We start from the raw sequence: 21,177 nt of genomic DNA on the forward strand, positions 1-21,177 counted from the left end.
GGGATGCGGCTGGAAGGGCATACGCTGCGTGAAAAAAAAACTTGCATGATAAGTTGGCGGTTCATTCTGCTGTGGCAACCCCAGATTAATAAAAGGACTAAGCCGACAAGAAAATGAATTAATAAACTGAATCAATAAGTGAAAAGGCTGAAAATATTTATGTAATTGATAAACAATAGTTTACTCATATTCCACTTAAACAATATTTTTCAAACTCAGAAATCAGTTCGGTATTAAAAAAAATATTTGGACACATGCCCAATAATTTAATAGTCTTAAAATCACAATATGCAACATTCATATTTTCAGTTGTAAAATTTCCCAAGTATCCCATTCATTCAAAGGTAAACTGGAACTAATACACTGACACTTACCAGTATATTCTTCCTTTAGAAGGAGTTAGTGTAAATAGCCTCTGCTCTGCCAACAAGGCGGGCTATTTACACTTATGGCAAATAGCCACTCGGTTTCAGTTGCCAATCCAATTATGCAAATATGAATCTAAGGGTATGTGTGTGTGCAACATTTTACTTAAAATAAACGTCACTCGCTTAGTTAAATTATATATTGCTGGTCACAAATTAGACTTAATTTTAATCTATTACATTTATCATTGTTCACTAACTTAATACAAATTATTGTAAATTGGTATCCTTTTGTGTCAAACAGTACAGCTTTAGTGTTTTAACTTGAGTAATGCAACGCTGCCTCCTGGTGGCAGTAAAGTGACACTTACTTGGCTAATGTTGACACTCCACAGACATTACTGTTTAAATATAGAACTACTTACTTTGGTTGGACAACGAAACTGAAACGCCTGGTTTTAGAGCACAATAATTCGTTAGTATGGTGTAGGGCCTCCTTTTGCGGCCAATAAAGCATTAAGTGGGATTAAGAGGGATTTAGGTCATTCTTCTTGCAGAATAGTGGCCAGGTCACTACATGATGGTGGTGGAGAAAAATGTTTCCTGACTTGCTACTTCAAAGTGATATGCCACAGCCATATCACCCTGCACATTCATAGGATACTGTCATGAGTTGTTTTTGTTCTCTAGTTATGGCCACAGCCATATCACCCTGCCTGCAGCCTAAGACCAGTTACTCACTGAAGCTTAGCAGCGCTGAGCCTGGTCAGTACCTGGATGGGAGACCACATGGGAAAAACTAGGTTGCTGTTGGAAGTGGTGTTAGAGAGTCCAGCAGGGGGTCCTCAACCTGTGGTCTGTGTGAGTCCTAATGCCCCAGTAAAAGTGAAGGGGACGCTATAATGTCAGTGGCCGCCATCTTTCAGATGAGATGTTAAGAGGTCTTGATCATTAAAAATCCCATGGCTAAAGAGTAGTTTAGTCCTGGCCAATCGGCCATTGCGATCAGGGCCTCCCAATCATCCTCATCCATTAAATTGGCTCTATCACTGTCTCTCCACTACACCAATAGCTGGTGTGTGGTGAGCGCATTGACACTGTTGTCCTGTGGCTGCCGTCGCATCATCCAAGTGGATGCTGCAGACTGGTGGTGGTGTGGAGAGACCCCCCATATGATTGTGAAGCGCTTTGGGTGTATGGCCATACACAATATATGCGCTATATAAATACGCATTAAATTACAATACAATACAAAAACACCTCAAAAGGGCTCAATATTTGTTACTGGTGACTGCGCAGGCGCAAGGGAGATTAACAGCTACACTTTCATGTTTAATAAACCACTCTGTCACCAGTTTTTTTGTGTGTATTGGTGCATTATCATCCTGATACATGGCACCACCTTCAGGAGACAATGTTTAAACCATTGGGTGCACATGCTCCTCCTGAATGGTTCTGTAGTCCTTGGCAGTGGTGTGCCCATCTAGCACAAGTATTGGGCCTATAACTTGAATGGGCATATAAGACCAAAAAGAACACTATGGCATAGCATAAAGTGAGGACTCGGCAAAATAAAGTGCTATTCGAACTATTAGGTATTTTCAAATCAAATTACTTTAGCTAATAAATTACTGTTTGCAGTTTAAGGAAGCAATTTTGACACTAACAAGCCTATAGCAAAGACTAAGTGAAAAATCTGTCAAGTGTATGTCTATATGCAAATTAAAATTAAAATAGCCCTTAACAAATTTGTAAAAATTTCATAACACTTTTTCATTTCCATCTGTTATGTAAAACATTTTTTTATTATTTTATTCCAAACATTATTCAGTGTAATAATATTCAGAGTCTTCAAGTATGATTTCATAATCATAAAGAATGATTATGATTTTGATATTGCAGTAATTAATAAGCAGTCTCCTTTTAACATTAGTTCTGAATGTGGCAAAGCTAGAGGCAAAGAAAAACACAAACGCAAAACCCTGTAAATTTTGGAACTGCATTGCTGTTGCTGAAACTCATTATCCAAGTTAACCCCCCAAAAAGCAAACACATCATGCATTATACCAGCCGCTACCCAGTTCAATTAAAACATAATCAAAAAAATGCAAAACAATAGAAAATTTGAAAAGTCTTGTGGAGTTTCTGTTGGTCTTATTTGAATATTTTAGTTGAGTCTTCACTGCAACCAAGTCCTCAAAGTCTCTAGATTTCTTTTGAGCCACACAATGTTCTTCTCCACATTTTCTGTGGCCACCTGTATGATACGCAGCTGAGATACCTGCTCTTGGATTGACTTGAAGAAACTCTCAACCTTACAACAAAAAAGTAAACACTGTAAAGGCACAGTCAAAACATAATGATATTTCCATGTAAATGGGAAAAAATCAACCCACCTCTCTCAGCTCCTCTGCGGATGAAAACTGAGTAACAGTGCCAACAATTATGTTTCTGATTCCGAAAGATCCCATTGGAAACCTTTTATAATGAGACATGAGTATATAGTCCTATGTAATTTCAGCATCTATGCTAAATAAAAAGCAGCAGATTACTTACTTTTCTACTAGTTCATTCCAGTGTTTCTTCACAAAATCCCAAGCTAGAAAGTGACCCACTGGATTTCTGGCCACCATGTATATAAGACTGGGTAAATTCTGTGTTTTTATTACAGTTCCTTCCATTCCAAGCTGCAATAGTCTACAGTAAAAACAGAGACATATACATATATATATGTCATCGCATGACATATTTTGATTTAAAATCACATAAACTGACCACATTTTGCATAACAATAGGACTGTTTACACTCTCAGATTCTCAGCTGTATTTAATAAAACATACTGTAAAACAGTACTCTGAATTACAATGAACTGTTTTCTATTTCGGAGGTTCATCCCGCTGTGGCGACCCCTGATAAATCAGGGACTTAGCTGATATTGTCTATTTATTTAAATTTATGTGATGCAAAAGCTGAATTTTGAGCCGTCATTACACACACTCTTTCAGAAATAATTATAACATTCTGACTTGGTGCTCGATGATAATTTTGTCATATTTAAAATGATTTTTCTTTTGTAAGATTATATCTTTACTGCTTGTTGATGCAAGTATCTCATGAGGCAATCACATGGCGGCAACTTGATTCATCTAGGCATTAAATTCATTTTAAAACCAAGCTTCAGAATGGGGATGAAAGGTGATTTTAAACATGGCATGGTTGTTGATTAAACCTTGAAGCAGATGAGCTACAGCGGCAAAAGAAGAGCACCCTGGTGACACTCCAGTCAGACATTGTTGGGTGCAAGTAGTTACAGAGAAAATAATTACTGATACTAAATAACTATTTTGCTGAAAAAGTAATGTAAGAGATTACTTTTCATTTTTAGGCCATTTAATTACAGTTACTTGTAATATACTTGTCTTAAATACTGTACATACAGTATATTCAACAGTTTTGTAGAAATCATTTAAGCAAAAAAAGAAAAAAAAATTGCTATTTATTATATTCTTCAGCTAAAAGATTGTGTTTTTCAAGATTGTTGCATAAGCATAATAAAAATAAGAACTGAGAAATTAGTTCATAACAAAATAAGATATTCAGAGAAGTATCATGATTGTACTGTACATAGTACATGTGTTTATCTTTTTTTATGCAAAGGTTAGATTGTCATGCTCAAAAAATAGACTAATTCACACAGACTTAACAAAACAGACCATGACAACAAAATAATGGATAAATGTTGACTGGTCCGACCACCATGCCATGTTCAAAGTCAATTAAATCACCTTTCTTCCCCATTCAACTGCAGTTGACCATGTCTATATGCCTTAATGCATTGAGTTGCTAGCCCACCTGAATATTAAGCCCCCTGTTTATTTTTTTCCCCAATTTCTGTTTAACAGAGAGACGTTTTTTTTAACACATTTCAAGTTTTAATAACTCTTCTTTAATAACTGATTTATTTTATCTTTGCCATGATGACAATAAATAATATTTGACTAGATATTTTTCAAGATACTTCTCAGCTTAAAGTGACATTTAAAGGCTAAACTAGGTTAGTTAGGTTAACTAGGCAGGTTAGGCTAATTAGGCAAGTTATAGTATAACGATGGTTTGTTCTGTAGAATATCGAAAAAATATTATCAGAAATACTGTGAAAATGTCCTTGCCCTGTTAAAGATCATTTAGAAAATATTTAAAAAAGAAAAAGAAATTTAAAGCTCCCTTGAATTATTAGCCCCCGTTTTCATTTTTTTTTTCTAATTTCTGTTTAATGGAGAGAAGATTTTTCCAACAGATTTCTAAACATAATAGTTTTAATAACTCATCTCCAATAACTCATTTATTTTAACTAGGTTAATTAGGTTAACTAGGCAGGTTAGGGTAATTAAACAAAAATTCAAAGGTGGGCTAATAATTTTGACTTCAACTATGTATATATATATGCTGTCAATCGATAAAAAAAAAATTTACTAATTAATCGCACCTTTTAAAAACAATTAATCGCAATTAATCGCGATTAATCGCATTTAAAATATTGAAACTTGTAATTTTGGCTATTTAAATGTAAAATTAAGTAAACGCAAGACAAAACATATTTAAATTAAAAATATAATTGTTTATTAGAATTTTTGTTTAACTTGTAAAGCAGATTTCTTCATGTAAACAACATACCCACAATAAACCATCAAGATCCTGGCTTGACAGCCATATTTATTACAGAAATTAAAACACAGGCATGTTAATGACATTTAAATTTTAAAACAATCAATGCCAATAAAGAAAACACTGATTTCCATGTTGGATTCTAAGTGGACTGCAAAAAAATACCAAAATACAGGAATTGCAGATATGGAAAATTAAAAATTATAATAATAAACTATTGAATACAAACTGTTGCACTCATTATAAAGTTTTTTTTTTGCTGTGAGTTGAGAACATTAGTTATAGAGCAGAAACAATTTTGCTTTATCCTCCCTTACATTCATCCAGTTGCTAAGACTAGGAGTATCCCGCAAGTGCACAGAGACTCCCAAATGCCCGCAAATGAATGATAATTTCTTGCAAACCGGTCGTTAAATACATTGCACACCCCTCTCGCCCCTACTCAGATACGTCGCTCACTCCACCCTGACACAAACACACAGACAGACACACACAAAACGCGCTGCAGACGTTTTGGCCCCAACGGCCTTCCATACTGGAGCGACTCCCCTCAGATTCAACACGCATGATCACGTTCATCAAATTTGCATAAACTAAGCGTCCTAAAGTATTACTGTATTTCACAAGGATTCTGACAAAACAACGGGAAGCATACGCTTTCGTTGCGTTTAATGAGGAAACACGCTAAACTTGGAGGGCTCATGCTGAAAGGCAGAGTAATGCCCTGTCTTTGACAGCTCGCGACTTCACCAGAGACGTTCTGAGTACATTCACATAAGACACCAATACTCAGATTTTAATATGATTAAGATTATACTCCTATAAAAATTCTACCGTGTGGCCCAGGGGTCACCAATCCTGGTCCTGGAGGGCCGGTGTCCCTGCCGGATTTAGCTCCAACTTGCCTCAACACACCTGCCAGGCTGTTTCAAGTATTCCAAGTAAGACCTTGATTAGCTTGTTCAGGTGTGTTTGATTAGGGTTGGAGCTAAAATCTGCAGGACACCGGCCCTCAAGGAACAAGTTTGGTGACCACTGGTGTAGCCTTAAAAGGAACCTTACCTTAAAGGAACACCGAGTCACGAAATGCGGAGGATTTTCTTTCTGTTCGCCATGCGGTATCAACTTACAACAGAAGTCGAAAGTTAAAAATGAAACACCCGAAATTGCATGAAACTCTGGAGAGCCTGGTGATGCGACTAATTGTTTTATACTGAAGCTTGCCTTCAAAAAGTGCTTCCTTGGTCTTATCCACATTTATTGCATGTTGAACACACGTTCACCCCAACAGGAAGTAAAAAAACCTGCAACTGCGTTAATTTTTTTAACGCGTTAATTATTTAAAATTAATCGCATGCGTTAACACGTTAATTTTGACATATATATATATATATATATATATATATATATATATATATATATATATATATATATATATACACACACACAGTTGAATTATTCATTTTTTTGTATATATTTCCCAAATGATGTTTAACAGAGCAACCCAACCCATTGTAACCCAATTTAGCCTACCCAATTCACCTGTACCGTATGTCTTTGGACTGTGGGGGAAACCGGAGCAACCGGAGGAAACCCACACGAATGGAGGGAGAACATGCAAACTACACACAGAAACGTCAACTGACCCTGCCGAGGCTCGAACCAGCAACTTTCTTGCTGTGAGGTGACAGCACTACCGACGGCGCCACTGCATCGCCTCATTGTTATATAATAATTTGCCTACTTACCCTATCCTGCCTAGTTAACCTAGTTAAACCTTTAAATGTCTCTTTAAGCTGTATAGAAGTGTCTTGAAAAATATCTAGTGAAATATTATTTACTGTCATCATGGCAAAGATAAAATTAATCTTGTTGTTGTTAGAAATGAGTTATTAAAACTATCATGTTTAGAAATGTGTTGTAAAAATCGTCTCTCCGTTTTAATAGAAATTGGGGAAAAAAACATGGGGGCTAATAATTCAGGGGGGCTAATAATTCTGTCTTCAACTGTATGCTGTCAAAATTTGTGCGTCAACGCATGTGATTAATTAGAAATTTTTTAATGCGTAAAAAAAATGTATGCAATTAACGCAGTTGCAGGTTTTTTTACTTCCTGTACAGCATTACGTTAGAAGCTTAGTTAAAGCAAATTTGATGAACGTGATCATGCATGTTAAATCTTAAGGGAGTTGCTCCAGTGCGTTGTGTGTGTCTGTCTGTGCGTGTGTCTGTGTCAGGCCAGTTGAGGGGTGTCAGGGGTTGAGTGAGGGACGTATCAGAGTAGGGTCATGTGCGTGCGAGACTTACCTGAAGAGCGGTGGGGGTGAGTTGCGCGCGACATACCTGAAGAGCTAGGAGGGATGCGGTGGAGATGGGTGTGCAACGTATTTGAGGACCGAGCGGGAGACGCGTGATTTCCGGGAGATTATCATTCATTTGCGTCTCTGTGCATTTGCGGGATACTCCTACTCTTAGCAACTGGATGAATGTAAAGAAGGACTGAGCAAAATTGTTTCTACTTTATAATTATTGTTCTCAACTCACAGCAATACAACTTAACAATGAGCATCTGTTTGTATTCAATAGTTTATTATTATAATAATAATAATAATAATTATTATTATTTTTATTTTCCAATTTCCATATCTGCAATGCCTTTATTTTGGCATTTTTTTGCAGTCCACTTAGAATCCAACTTGGAAATAATTTTTTTTCTTTATTGGTATCGATTATTTTTAAATTCAAATGGCATTAACATGCCTGTGTTTTAATTTCTGTAATAAATATGGCTGTCAAGCCAGGATCTTGATGGTTTATTGTGGGTATGTTGTTTACATGAAGAAATCTGTTTTACAAGTTTCAAAATTCTGTTACAAAAATTCTAATAAACAATTATATTTTGAATTTAAATAGTTTTTGTCTTGCGTTTACATTAATTTTACATTTGGATATATATATATATATATATATATATATATATATATATATATATATATAGAGAGAGAGAGAGAGAGAGAGAGAGAGTTTTATCTTCTATATTCTCTATATCTAAAGTTTAAAATATTTTTTATCTATTTTCTAAAGCTATAACTTTTATTTCTACATCTAAAAATCCTTTATGTTTACTTCTTATTACATTCCTAATTTAGATTCTTATTGATATTAATTTAGTTTTTTCAGGGGCAGTTGTATAAGCATTTCACTGCATATCTTACTGTGTATTTGGCAAATTAAATTTGAGTTTGACTTTCTAACCCCAAACTTCTGAATGGCAGTATAATTATATTCAATGTACCTTGACAGTTTTTCGGAATCCTTGCTGCTTGTTAAAGCTGAAAGAAATTTGCTCTTCTCTGTCTCACACATGGAGACGCCATACTGTCTGAGAAGGTAGACCCAACCGCTGTCATCCTGAGCTCCGACCATGTAAACTGTCTCAGACACATCAGTGGGTAGGCTGTGAGAACCAATGATCAAATGTTAAGAAATCATTTCAAGTTAGAATAATATAGGAAGTAGTGATTTGCACTAATTTGTATAATTTTGTTTTGATGTTTTATTCTACATTAGTCAGGAAACAGACTTTTCAGCGTTTCATTCGTCAGGAAACAGCGTTTCAGCTCAAAGCCTTCCTTGGTGTGTAGAGTAATTAACTCCCACCATCCTTTTTTTAAGATCACTCTCTTTTCGAATTCCATATTATTACTGTATAAAATAAATCTTGAGTTTACAGCGTGAAAAACAATGACTATATAAAGTGCTTTGCACAAATGCTCCCACTTAATATAGACAACACATTTTAGTTGATTTGAACAACGGTTTTATAAATGTTTTATTTATTAAACTAATAGTTTGGTCATATCTAGTTTAACATCCTAATGAATAGAAAGATAATTAATTTAAAATCAAATGGAGTTTTGCAAAATAAAAATAAATAAATAAATAAATAAAAAACAAAAATATACAAACTTCAAGATTTCAACAAAACTTTTTATTTATATTTATTTTTTTCCCTCTTTATTTCCTCTTTTCTAACTTGTTAATTTGGGTGTACTAATTTTTGGACCATGATCTTAATTTTTTTTAGATTAGTTCCAGTTTTGTCTTTGATACTGACCTGATCTAATGTATATGCACACACATATTTCTGCATATTTTTCCTATATAAAATATTTATTTAAATGGATGTATTATTCCATACAACAAAAAAAGTAAATTTTTGTCCAGTAATAATGTGGAAATTGTCCTGTAATATAATTGGAAGCAAAATAAGTATGTTTTTAATCATCGGAAATTGGCTAATTAATGATGACATTAGTATAATTAGTAATTTTATAAGAGGGTGAAGGGTGTAAATTACCCTACATACTGGGGAAGGCTTTGAGTCGTAGGGCCCTATTTTAACAATCTAAGCGCAAAGTCTAAGAGGCCTATCATACACGCCACGTTATAATACACCTATCATTTAGTTCTTCAAACTAGAAACATGCCAACAATGCACCCCAACACACCTACTCTTTAGACCAGCACGCCCATGAGTTCACAAAGTGGCGTAAATGGATTTGCTATTTAAACAACGTGGCACAAAAAAAGTTGTGCTGGTCTGAAAATAGCAACAAATCTAGCCATACGCAGGTGTATGATAGGGCCTGTAATGTTTATGTCTGTTTTCTGACAAAAGTCAAGAAAAATGTAAAACAAGAATATCTGTATGAGTGCGAAACACTACTTTCTGTATTAGTACGCACACCAAGTAAAAAACAGTAACGCAAGAGCAAAGTGCAAACTAACATTGAAGAAAAATATGACATGAAATGAAAGGGTATCAAAATTGTGATGTGTAATATAAGTCACCTGATTGTACCATTGGATTTCACCCAACTAACAAAGAGCCGTTCAGCCTTTTCCAAACAGGGTGGATAATCTAAATCACAAGCGAGAGAAAGAACGTCTTCACGCAATCTCCGGTCTGACACCATCCCGTCATCGCTCCACGACTGCTTGTCAATCACGTCTTTGAAATATTGCAAGATGTACGTCTGTAGGACAAAACCAGACATGAAGTGGCCTATATATGCACATAAAAGACAAAAAAATCCCAGACAAGAATGCTCAGAGGATCTCATTTGGGTGAGTCTTAACAAAAATGACTCTTTGTCAGATATGTGGAGGAATGAGGACAGCAAATTCAATTAGGCTCCAGGAAATGTTTGTGTCATACCTTCAGATTATGAGTAACATCAGCTATCTTTCTCTTCTCAATGAGTTTGTAAAATGATTGCAGATAGCCAAGGCCTTGCAGGAGAGGAACGTTGTGGGTCTCAGACTTCAGGTAAGCAATAAGATCTAAAGCTCTGTCTAGAGACAGTCGTCCAGCACTGAATCACAAAACACAGGAAATATCAAATAAATAGCAATAAAAATGAGCTCAGGTTAATACAATTATGCCCCTTTTGCTAGTTATGATAGAATTTCCTGTTTTGCATGTGAAAGAAGACTCACGTGACAAGCTGGAAGGCATTGTGAATGAGACTGGCTCTGTCCTTGAAGCTCAGGGCGGTGTGGTTCACTTTAAGCAGCTCTGTCAGTGCATTCCAGCCCTCCTCATCATAATGAACAATGTAATATCCATTCATGTCAGTGTTGAGCTTCACCCAGTCAACGTGTTCATCCAGCAGCAACACATCTGGGTTTGGGAGATTGGAAATAGAAAATGTATATCTTGTTTTAGAGTAACTTTTTTGTTTTGTTTTAGAATATCTTGCGCTTGTACTGTAAGTTAGTATAGTTTTTCTATAGTGCTATAGTGCTTTTACAATGTAGATTGTGACGATGCAGCTTGACATAGTTCTAGTATATTGAAATTGTGTCAGTCCAGTTTTCAGAGACGAAGTTCGGTTCAGTTTAGTTCAGTTCAGTGTGGTTTAATTTTCACTGCTGAAAGCCTAAACACTGAAGAGCAAACCCAATGATGCACAGCTCCACAAGTCCCAACCAAGCAAGGCAATTCAGCTAGCAGTCATGCTAACACTATTTTGATGGTTCCCCAACAGTTCTACTGATAATAACTAACTTTGCAAGTACATGCAAGTAGGATAATGAAATTAAATAAAGTGATTTAAAATAATGTCTAAATCTGCATTTTGAAAAAAAAAAAACATACATCGGTATGTTAAATAAACAAATGGAAACAGAACAAAGGAAACTAAATTAGTAACAATATGTCAGCTAGCAGTCATGCTAACACTTTATTTTGATGGTTCACCAACAATTCTGATATAAAGTAACTTTGCAAGTGCATGCAAGTTGGATAATGAAATTAAATAAAGTAATTTAAAATAATGTCTAAATCTGCATTTTGAAAAAAAAAAAAAAAACATACAACGTTACATTAAATACCCAGATGGAAACAGAACAAAGGAAACTAAATTATTAACAATAAGCCAGTTAGTAGTCATGCTAACACTTTATTTTAAAGGTTGCCCAACATTCTTACTGGCCATAAGTAACTTTGCAAGTACATGTAAGTTTGAACTTAATGGAAATGAAAATCTAAATAATTAAAAACAAAACTGAACTAAAGCTCATTAAAATGAATTTTAGCAAAAATAAAAAAGATAATTTTAAAATCCCAAGTCATTATTAAACATATTAATATGATAAAAGGCTAAACTAACAAAATTGACAAAATTCAGCTAAATGGTTTTGAAACACAAAGCACAAATGTAAATTGTAACATACAACTGTATCATACCGTTTTTATGTTTAAACGTTTACCCTGACAATGTTTAAAAAATTGTCGAAATCCTGCATTTTAAAAGCAACATACATAATTATGTTACATAATAAACAGAACAAAGGAAACTAAGTCAAGCTGAACATAGTAGGAACATAAGGAGCAGAACAAAAAGTCTATGACCGATATCTACAGTATGCATATGATCAATCTCATACCTGATTTTTTGTCCAATATGTGCTTGACTTCATGTTCAGAATGGCTTGTTTTATATGTCAAAGGGATGTGCCACAGGTAGCTATGACAATAATATATAAATAATATTAGTAGGGATGCTATTTCTGATATTAGGTTCCAAATCAAACACGTGTTAAGTAGTGTAGTTACCCGTCCTGAAGCGAATGCCATGAGGGATCATCAGGCAGCACTATCTTCAAGAAACGCTCTTGTCCGATATGAAGTTTCTTTCCCTGCCGCTTTACCGTGACCAGCGGTATGCCCTTTTGTAGAGTCCACGTATTCATCATTTTCTTCAGGTCGACATGCTCCCCAGCAAAACGATACTACAATGTAAACATTTATCCAGACTGTGAGGTATGACCTTAAAGTTATCATTCTGAAGACTGATATTCAAGTGAGAATTCTGTGATGTTACTCTAATCTAATAATCATTTATGATTTGGCATCTTTACCGCATTTTTAGTGGCTTGAGCACTGCTGTAACAGTATTCTCCTGCTGCAAAATCCTCCTCAGAACAGGTCTGTATACACAGCGCAAAAAGAGCATGAGTTATTGTTTTGTTAGTACTGAATTATAATGGTATAAGAAAATGCAGTACATTAAGAAATGTCATACTTTAATAAGGCTGTCCCACAGATCTTCATTTCTGGCATTGCAGTAGCTAAACCTCCGAAGATATCGAATTATTCCACTCTGAAAGCCTTCATCTGTCAGGAAATGCCTCAGCATATGGAGAATACATGCTCCCTAAAATATTCAGCAATAGTGTAAAATAACAGTTATTATTTTTTTGAAAAATAAACAATAATAATAATTCAGCAATGCCATTCACCTTCACCTGCAAATGTGAAAATGTTTTAAAGGGCAGCTATTTTACCCCTTTTTTCTAAATTTAAGTTAAGTAAACGGCAAATGTGACAGGATGCAGGTTAATATCCACTTCTGTATGGATATCCGTTTTGTAATGTACAAAATAACCTGATTTAACGTCTACAAACCAAAATTGAAGCATCCTCTTTTATAATTGTACTGGCATGCGGCTGTGGTGATGAATTATGTGCCAATTTAACTGCCTTTATTACAAACATTCACTGTTTTAAAAACAATTTAAACTTTTAAAACTCTTTCGTGCTCACATTTGATGATGATTAATGATCACAGAGAGCTGAACAGATCTTTTAATCCCAGTTGTTTTGCACACGTCCTGGCTTGTTGACTTGACTATGATCGTTACTACATAGGCATGTTAATATGTGGCTGTCTATTCGTTGGACGGGGAAAACCGCACTCCTACATCACATTGCGGTAAGCCTCAAAATGGGAGGGATTTGGATCCTATTTTAACATCAGAAAAATTTAAAAAAAGAGCCTTATTTTTTTCTTATCACTATACCTATACAAACAGTTCTTTCCAATCAGCTTCCAAAAGATGATTTTTAGGGTTCGTGGGAGTTTGGATTTTTGTGCTTTCGCCCTTTCTGCTTCTCCTTGTCTCCTCTCACTCTCTTTCTCCTTGTCTGTCATTGGCTCTTTGTCTCGCCCTATCACCTTTTGTTCTGCTATTTTTCTCTCTCTTAGGTACCTGCTGATTGGATCTCGAGCCTGTTACTCCTCATTAGGGCGTTTCCTCGTGGACCAATAGGGCTTCATTCCGCGGACTTTAAATTTGACGGGCTAAGTTGCGAGACAAACATTTTGCTCGTAGTTATTTAAATTGTTCAGAAACACTAGGTAAATGGGTGAGCACCGCTTTTTGTATTTTTGTTCACAATTTCAGGGAGTTTATGTTTTTGGCATCGCATACGCTGAAGATTTTTGTTTCTTTTTCACATTTTGATTTTCATTATTAAGTTTAGAGGGGATCTTGTGTTGTAGTTTAGGTGGTTTTGGTTTTGTTTAGTTCTTTCCTTTGGCGCCACTCTTGTTTCTTTTCCCTTGAAACTTTTGGTTAGATTATATTTCTGTTTGCTTTTTTTATGTTTATTTAATGCGTAATACAATGTGCACACATGTCTCTCTTTTGTTTGCTTTATCACTTTTTTTCCTCATAGAGGAATAAACTAATTAATTGTTAAGATTTTGTTCTTGTTTATTTCCAATTATTTACTGAAGTAATAAACTAATATTCTAAATGTGTTTTAAACTTATTAAATCGTATCAATGATTTTTATCATGCCCTTTTAAAGTACCCCTCTAATTATTCGTGTATACTAAATATTGCATATTTTTAATGTACAGTAATATGTGAATTTAAAAGAAGGGTTTCTGAACAGTCTGAAAGAGCCATCGCTAATTAGAGTCTTCTTGTCGAATGTATGTAAATTTGAAAAATGGAAGTTTATGATGTCATTGGCAGCCTGCAAACAGCTTTTGTCCCTTAAAGAAAGATTATATCCTTAAGCCAAAATTTCAAACACTAAAAGAAAAGAGCTGATAATTCTGTATTTTATTTAAAACATAATTTTTATGGCCTAGGGTTGGTGTAAACAAAATAAAGAACCTCAAAAAATGATAATATAAAGACATACCTTTTCATATGAAACAGTATCAAACATTTCCTTGATCTGAGTTGGATTCTCAGCTAAACTGGAAATTGGCCTGGATGAATTTAGAGAATCCCGCCCAATAGCTCCAAAGCAGGTGTCTAGAAAGTGATCCTCCTAATACACAAAAGACCTTATGAGACCTTTGTTAAAATCTATACTAGAATTATTGTCATATTTATCTATTGGATATTTTACGTAGATATCAAGTTATTTCTTAGGTTATCATTTTGTTTTTCATTGCAGGCAGTTTTGTGTTTTATTTTACCTCACAGTATGTTTTTTATGCATTCTATAAAGAAAGACATTTGAAGGTTGGACATACAACTTTAAGCTCTGGATAAACTGCCTCCACCGACACAGATTCCATATAGCGGGCAAAGCCTTCATTCAGCCATATGTCATTCCACCAATCCATCGTCACCAGGTTCCCGAACCACTGGAGAAATATCAATTTTAAATGTTACTGGACTATAAACCACTGGACTGGCTCAAGCATGATAATAACAAATGAGGCTTTTAAGAGTATGTTTTCAAAGTAACCTGATGTGCCAGTTCATGTCCTATCACCATTGTAACCCAGAGTTTATCGGAGGCCGATGAGATGTCAGGATCATACAGGAGTGACGTCTCTCTGTAAGTTGTCAAACCCCAGTTCTCCATCGCGCCTGACTCGAAATCTGGGATAGCTATCAGATCTGGCATACATCATGAAATAAACAACAAAGGCAAAACCCAGAGGTGCGTCCTATAACTTATGCATGGAAACATCAGACGGAAAGGTAAGGAAAACGCTAGCTGCACTCACCCAGTTTTGGCAGCGGATAAAGTATGTTGAAATATTGTTCATAAAACTCCAAAAGCCTCAAAGCAGCCTCCAGAGCATAGTGTGTCTGGTGCCATTTCTCTGGAACTGCGTAAATAGAAATCTTTGGGAAAAGACAAAATAGCTTTTTTCAAGAAGCATTTTTCATACAAAGCAAAAGAGGGTTTTTGGGTTCACATGCTTCTGCTTCATGTTGTTTAATCCTCTATAGTTATACTTACATTAATTCCGGTCGCAGTTAATCCACTAACAGATTTGAAGTCGCAGACGATGAAAGCCAACAGGTATGAACTCATTTTCACACTCGCTTCAAAGTGGTCTTCAAACAGACCGTTGCTGATTTCTACAGTTTGTTCCTGTAAAATAGTGAACATATTCAACATTCAACTAAATTTATGTGTTTGTTCAAAATTTAGAGAATATATTTTTTTTTCACATGATACACTTTCATTAACATTTTTGGTAACACTTTACTTGACGGGGTGTTCATAAGACTCTCGTGACACCTTTATAATCATGATATGCCACTTGCATGTTATGAATATGAATGAAATTCTATGCATGCATATGCAGTCATGCAATTTTAAATAGAAATATGACATTGTTTAAGATGTCTTTGTTATGACAACTTGACATATAACAAACATCATAAAAAAACTTTACATTACTTAGACAACATACCTGTAACTAGTCATAAATCTGTCATAAACATTATTGTCATGTGGCCATTATGTGTCATGAACATTCTTATTACTTTTTTGAGTGGAACATAATTGTAGCCATTAGCCAAATTTGCCACTAAGATTATCAGTAAATATGTCAACACTAGGCATGGGATGATAAACGTTTTCAAGGTATACTACGGTTTGGAAAATCACTGTTCCTAAGGTATGTGTCTCTTTTTTTAATGTTTTTTGTTTGTTTCGTTTTTAAGACAGCAGTATCTTTAGCGACAATATATATATATATATATATATATATATATATATATATATATATATATATATATATATATATATATATATATATATATATAAATGTCATTTTAAATTGTAAAAATATCTGTTTTTGAAACAAATTAAGACAGCAGAAGTCAATAATTCATTTAGCCTGACATGTTTATTGTAAGAATAAAATATTTTGGGTTTTAAAAACATTTAAAATCCAAAATATATTATTATTATATAGTTTAAAAGTATATATTTTAAATGTAATATTATATTTTAAATGTTTTTCAAATATTTTCAATGTTTCTCAAAATAAAATATATTGTGTTCAAAAGGGAAACACCAGACATTTAGAATAACTTATTTTAGAGCAGTAATCATAATACAGAAATACCATGAAACCATGATATGTTTATCCAAGGTTATGATACCGTCAGAATCTTAATCAGCCCATGCTTAATCAATACATAATTTTATAACAGCATCAATGATATTTATGACATTTTAATAAAATTTGTACCACTGTTATAAAATATTATAAAAATAACTACAATAGAACAAATTTTAACAACGCTGTTATAAAATTCATAACACAATTATAACGACTTTATGACAATCCTGTTTATGACAGATTTATGACAAGTTACATTGTCTTGATGTCATATTGTTATGACAAAAGCTATGTCATGTTCCATCCACCTATTTTTATGTGCAATTAGGATATAGGCATAAAAAAATGGTCGATGGAAATGCCAAGATGATCATTTATTTTGAAAATGTGCATAAAAAACATAATTGAGTAGGATAAACTTTTTTTGGACAATTGTTTTGGTCATTCTAAAACGCCTATGCGTTTCAGTTTAGTGTTGTCATATTATTAAATACCTCAAGACCTGTCAAAAGCATCTGTGCTCTGCATCCCACATCTACAAATGCCACCACGTGTTCATTTCTAGTTGGCATTGTCTTTTGAGGTGCAATAATTTATTAATTAAAGAGAAGATCCACAGCTTCTCCTACTGCAGCAAATCTCGTTTTTACTTCTGACATTTGCCGGGAGTTAATCAAGAAGTGATGATTTTGTTCTCTTTGACTCATTAGATGGAAATGTTGCTTTATTTGCACGTCTTTTATGGAATGTTTCAGTTTTGCATATAAATTTAATTTCCATCTTTGGATGGAAACATAGCTATAGACATTTCAATCTCAAACAATGGCACCTTTGCATTTAAAAAGACCCAAAACATGCATAATACCTCATTCATATTCATGTGTCTTATGAACATAATCTTATGCACACCACTTTAAAGAAAAGTGTTGCCACATTTTATTATTATTAAAAAATTCTGCAGTTGAATAAATGAAAAGAAATGCAATTATTATTATTATTATTATTAATAATAATAATAATAAAATGCTCAGCAATTTAATTATTTTTTTACCAATTATTATTATTACTACTATTATTATTATTATTATTCACAGTTAATTTTATTAATAATAAAAAAAGGTATTTTTGTTCATTTTTAATATAATGTATTCAGTTGAGCCCGAAAATGGCTAAATAAACTAAACAAGCTTACTAAAGGCATGTTCGACAGAGCAATGTGTGATGGGCCTCTTCTTATTCTGACAGTGTAATTAGCTTTGAAAACGGGCTCATCAAAACACGGCAGCGCCATCCGGGCAGATGTGGGTTCAAAATGGGTGGATGCCAAGACTCTTTAGTGAAGGAAAATAAATCAGATTGATTATTTAGCATTCATTTACAATTCATTTATGCATTTCTTGCATATTATTGCTTTCTACAATGCTACATTAAGCAGTTTAACCACACAGTACCTTGTCTCTCCTGATTTGGTCCTGTATGTGCTCTTATAAAAGCCATGGAAGCCATCACTCAACGGTGCGCCAAACTCCAGATACAAGAAATATTTTTCCCCGGAAGTGAGGATCTTTGGGGAGAAGATGGCGATCTGCTCGTGTAGAGGATACTCAAGAACAGACAGTGTTTTTTCTGACAGATGGGCTTCATGCTCGTCTAAAACAGTGGCGGTGTAGATCTTCAGGTTCTTGCTGTGCAGCACCACCCAGTTTGTGTTGTTTTTCACATCGATTTCAATCTTGACGGATCCAGTGAAGCTCAGTGTGGTCAGATTGGGATGGATGAGAAGATGATAGTGTACTGGCACTATGTAGTTTGGCAGACGCACTTTACTCCATGGGAAAGGAAGGCCGTCTGTGGCTAGGTTATCACCAGTTGGACTGTTGCTTTCAGAGGACTGGACATAACAGAGTGACTCCAAAAACAGCAAGATTAAAAACAGCAGATGCATCATGAAAAATAATTTGTAGTCAATGTTTGGTTTAGATACTTATGGTTGGATGGCTGTCACTGTAACCTGTGGAGACAAAGGTGAAGCTGATGATCACATAATGTGTAAATAATTAAAGTGTTCATTTCATTTGTTTAACTAGATAATAACTATAAGGCCAGCCAGAATCTTTGAATATATATATATATATATATATATATATATATATATATATATATATATATATACATTTTCCTGCACAAACTCCACAAAAAGCCTGCATGAGTTAATGTTAGTAATGCTTTTTTTGACAAAAACAATATGTTTATTACAGTACTTATTCTTCATTGTTCATTGATGTAAGTAAATGAATTGTTAGTTAATGAAAATAAATGTGTTTATTGCTGGTCCTTGTTAACCTGCAGGTACTAACTGTTGAAATTAACAATAAATATAAATTATAAATGCTGTACAGATATTGGTCATTTATGTATTTACTAACAAGAACTAGAGACTAACAATACAACTGTGAGTTTATTGCATTCCAATATTTATTTATTCATCTGGGGTCACCACCGTATAATAAACCAACTTAACATTTGTTTTACCCAGTGGATGCCTTTAAAATCTGTACTAATTGACTAGTTTAATGGCAAAGTAGCATAACACATAACAAAACAATTAGCCTACCTAGCCTAAAAAAAATAAATTATCCATAGGCTAGACTGATACTAGCACATTAATTAGAAAGTAAACACATTACATTATACACTAATTTAACAAATTCTGCCTCTGGTTTGCTAAATGAGAACGTTCAAATACACATTTTATCATAACATTAGTTGAGAATATGAAAATGTGTCATATAAAGCACTGTAAACATCCTAGCAAATGTTAGAATGACAACATCTCTACTTAAAACAAAGACAACAACACGCATGGTAGTGCTGCGCTCTCTGTTGACCTCAGCAATGTGAGAGAGCATGTTCACGGTGTACATCGACATCTACTGTATACAGATTACAGTGCAAGCTAGCTGTACGTTTGTGACACTATGATGTGGTGTCTATGCAATAGAACAACAAGTATCTACTAACAGCGTCAGTGAATAACAATGTTCATTTTAACCGCTGTTTTAACCGTGTTAATGTCTTTACCTGAATTTCAGCTGGATCATTGAGTCGATGCTTTCATTTTCCCTTTCACTTGTCCTGCCCACAGTTCCTGGTTCGCAGCACCAGCGGCAGTGGATGGCATATACATACACTGTCAGACTCAGACTGAGTGTCTGCATTCAGCGTACAATACGAGCCAGAGAACACAGGACTGACCTCCAGCCATCAACGCGGACAAACAGACAGGTCATGCTCGAGAAGTAAACACGCCAGCTCACTGCTGCCACACTAAAACACTGCGGATTCTTTTGACATTTTGTTTTAAAAACAGTAAGCTACACAGTACTGTATACTGTAGCCTTTTTATATGACAACAACGATTATTATTATTATTATCACTCACTACCCCTCTGTCCCTGATTTAATATTATTATTATTATTATTATTATTATTATTATTATTATTATTAGGCTATTATTAGTAGTAGCAGTATTTGTTGTTGTCTGTGTCTTAACCTCGTTTTACTGAAATTAAAATTAATAAAATAAATGTTATAATGCACGTTCCAAGTATAGTTATTCTTGCAATTCTTGCTTTATTATGCAAAAGAAACACCTAGATGTACATTATGGCACTGTAGATGGCTACTTTTCACAAAACTAAACAATAAGACACAAAACATTGTAACCCAGGCTTATTCTGATTACGTACTGCTGGAGAGAGCAGAATACGTCCAGAAGACCTAAGTTTTTTTTTTTTTTTTTTTTTTTTTTTTGCAGTTTTTGTTTTCATGAATCCACCAGAGGCCACTGTGTGCGCTTTTTTTAGATCCCAATTTTTTCTCATGAGGGCCATTCGCTCTTGCTGTTCTCACATAAATCCACCAGAGGCTGCTGTTGACTGACTGACTTACTGACTCACCAACTGACCGATCTTTTCTGGAACCGTTCTTCACCAGACTCGAACCCCGTCATCGCGGTCAACTCCAATCTGTGTCTCAAATCCACCAATGAACTACATGTGGAGCTACCAGACAAACTGGTAAAAGTAGGCAAAGCCATCTATACGGAGGTAAACGGTTAGCTGGTAATCGGGAAAAGAAACGATGTCATACCGCCTTGTAGCATTCGTTTTAAAGATGTAATGCAGCCATACATAGCTCTGGCTACATATTTCACGATAATCAGAAATGTATATATAGGGCTACATTTTCAGAATTTGCCTATGTTGAAACATTAAATTGAGTAGTAATAATTTATTAACTATTTATTTAAATTTAAGACTGACAAAAACAGTAAAGGCTGAATTTATTAATGTAAGGATTATTCAGTTGCAAAAACAGTGGCTTTAAATATAAACATAAAAGTATGTGTATGAATAAATTCACATGGTCAACATGATTTGAAGTAAACCCTACGTTTTT

At 34.5% G+C, this 21,177-nt stretch overlaps 1 protein-coding gene across 1 annotated transcript; it reads right to left on the reverse strand.

Moving 5' to 3' along the window:
• Positions 1 to 2,149: 2,149 nt before the first annotated feature.
• On the reverse strand, positions 2,150 to 19,830 carry erap2 (endoplasmic reticulum aminopeptidase 2). The gene is made up of 19 exons (NM_001123052.1): positions 19,797 to 19,830; positions 18,167 to 18,726; positions 17,908 to 18,046; positions 15,599 to 15,733; positions 15,360 to 15,480; positions 15,095 to 15,249; positions 14,877 to 14,990; positions 14,537 to 14,668; positions 12,624 to 12,755; positions 12,460 to 12,528; positions 12,155 to 12,330; positions 11,986 to 12,065; positions 10,534 to 10,717; positions 10,253 to 10,409; positions 9,886 to 10,070; positions 8,327 to 8,488; positions 2,922 to 3,062; positions 2,762 to 2,843; positions 2,150 to 2,679 (listed from the first exon to the last, which is right to left on the reverse strand). Exons 2-19 carry the CDS (start codon positions 18,661 to 18,663, stop codon positions 2,545 to 2,547), a joined length of 2,796 nt encoding a protein of 931 aa, NP_001116524.1. The 5' UTR covers positions 18,664 to 18,726; positions 19,797 to 19,830; the 3' UTR covers positions 2,150 to 2,544.
• Positions 19,831 to 21,177: the final 1,347 nt, after the last annotated feature.

The sequence above is a fragment of the Danio rerio genome, chromosome 5 (assembly GCF_052040795.2).
Source record: "Danio rerio strain M-AB ecotype USA chromosome 5, GRCz13ab, whole genome shotgun sequence".
In the NCBI taxonomy this organism is placed as follows: domain Eukaryota; kingdom Metazoa; phylum Chordata; class Actinopteri; order Cypriniformes; family Danionidae; genus Danio; species Danio rerio.

Coding starts and splice junctions, on each gene's coding strand:
- erap2 (NM_001123052.1), bottom strand. CDS start 18,663: ATGATGCATCTGCTGTTTTTAATCTTGCTGTTTTTGGAGTCACTCTGT. Junction 12,756..14,536: donor ATACTGTTTCATATGAAAAG/GTATGTCTTTAT, acceptor TGAATATTTTAG/GGAGCATGTATTCTCCATAT. Junction 10,410..10,533: donor AATGCCTTCCAGCTTGTCAC/GTGAGTCTTCTT, acceptor TTTGTGATTCAG/TGCTGGACGACTGTCTCTAG.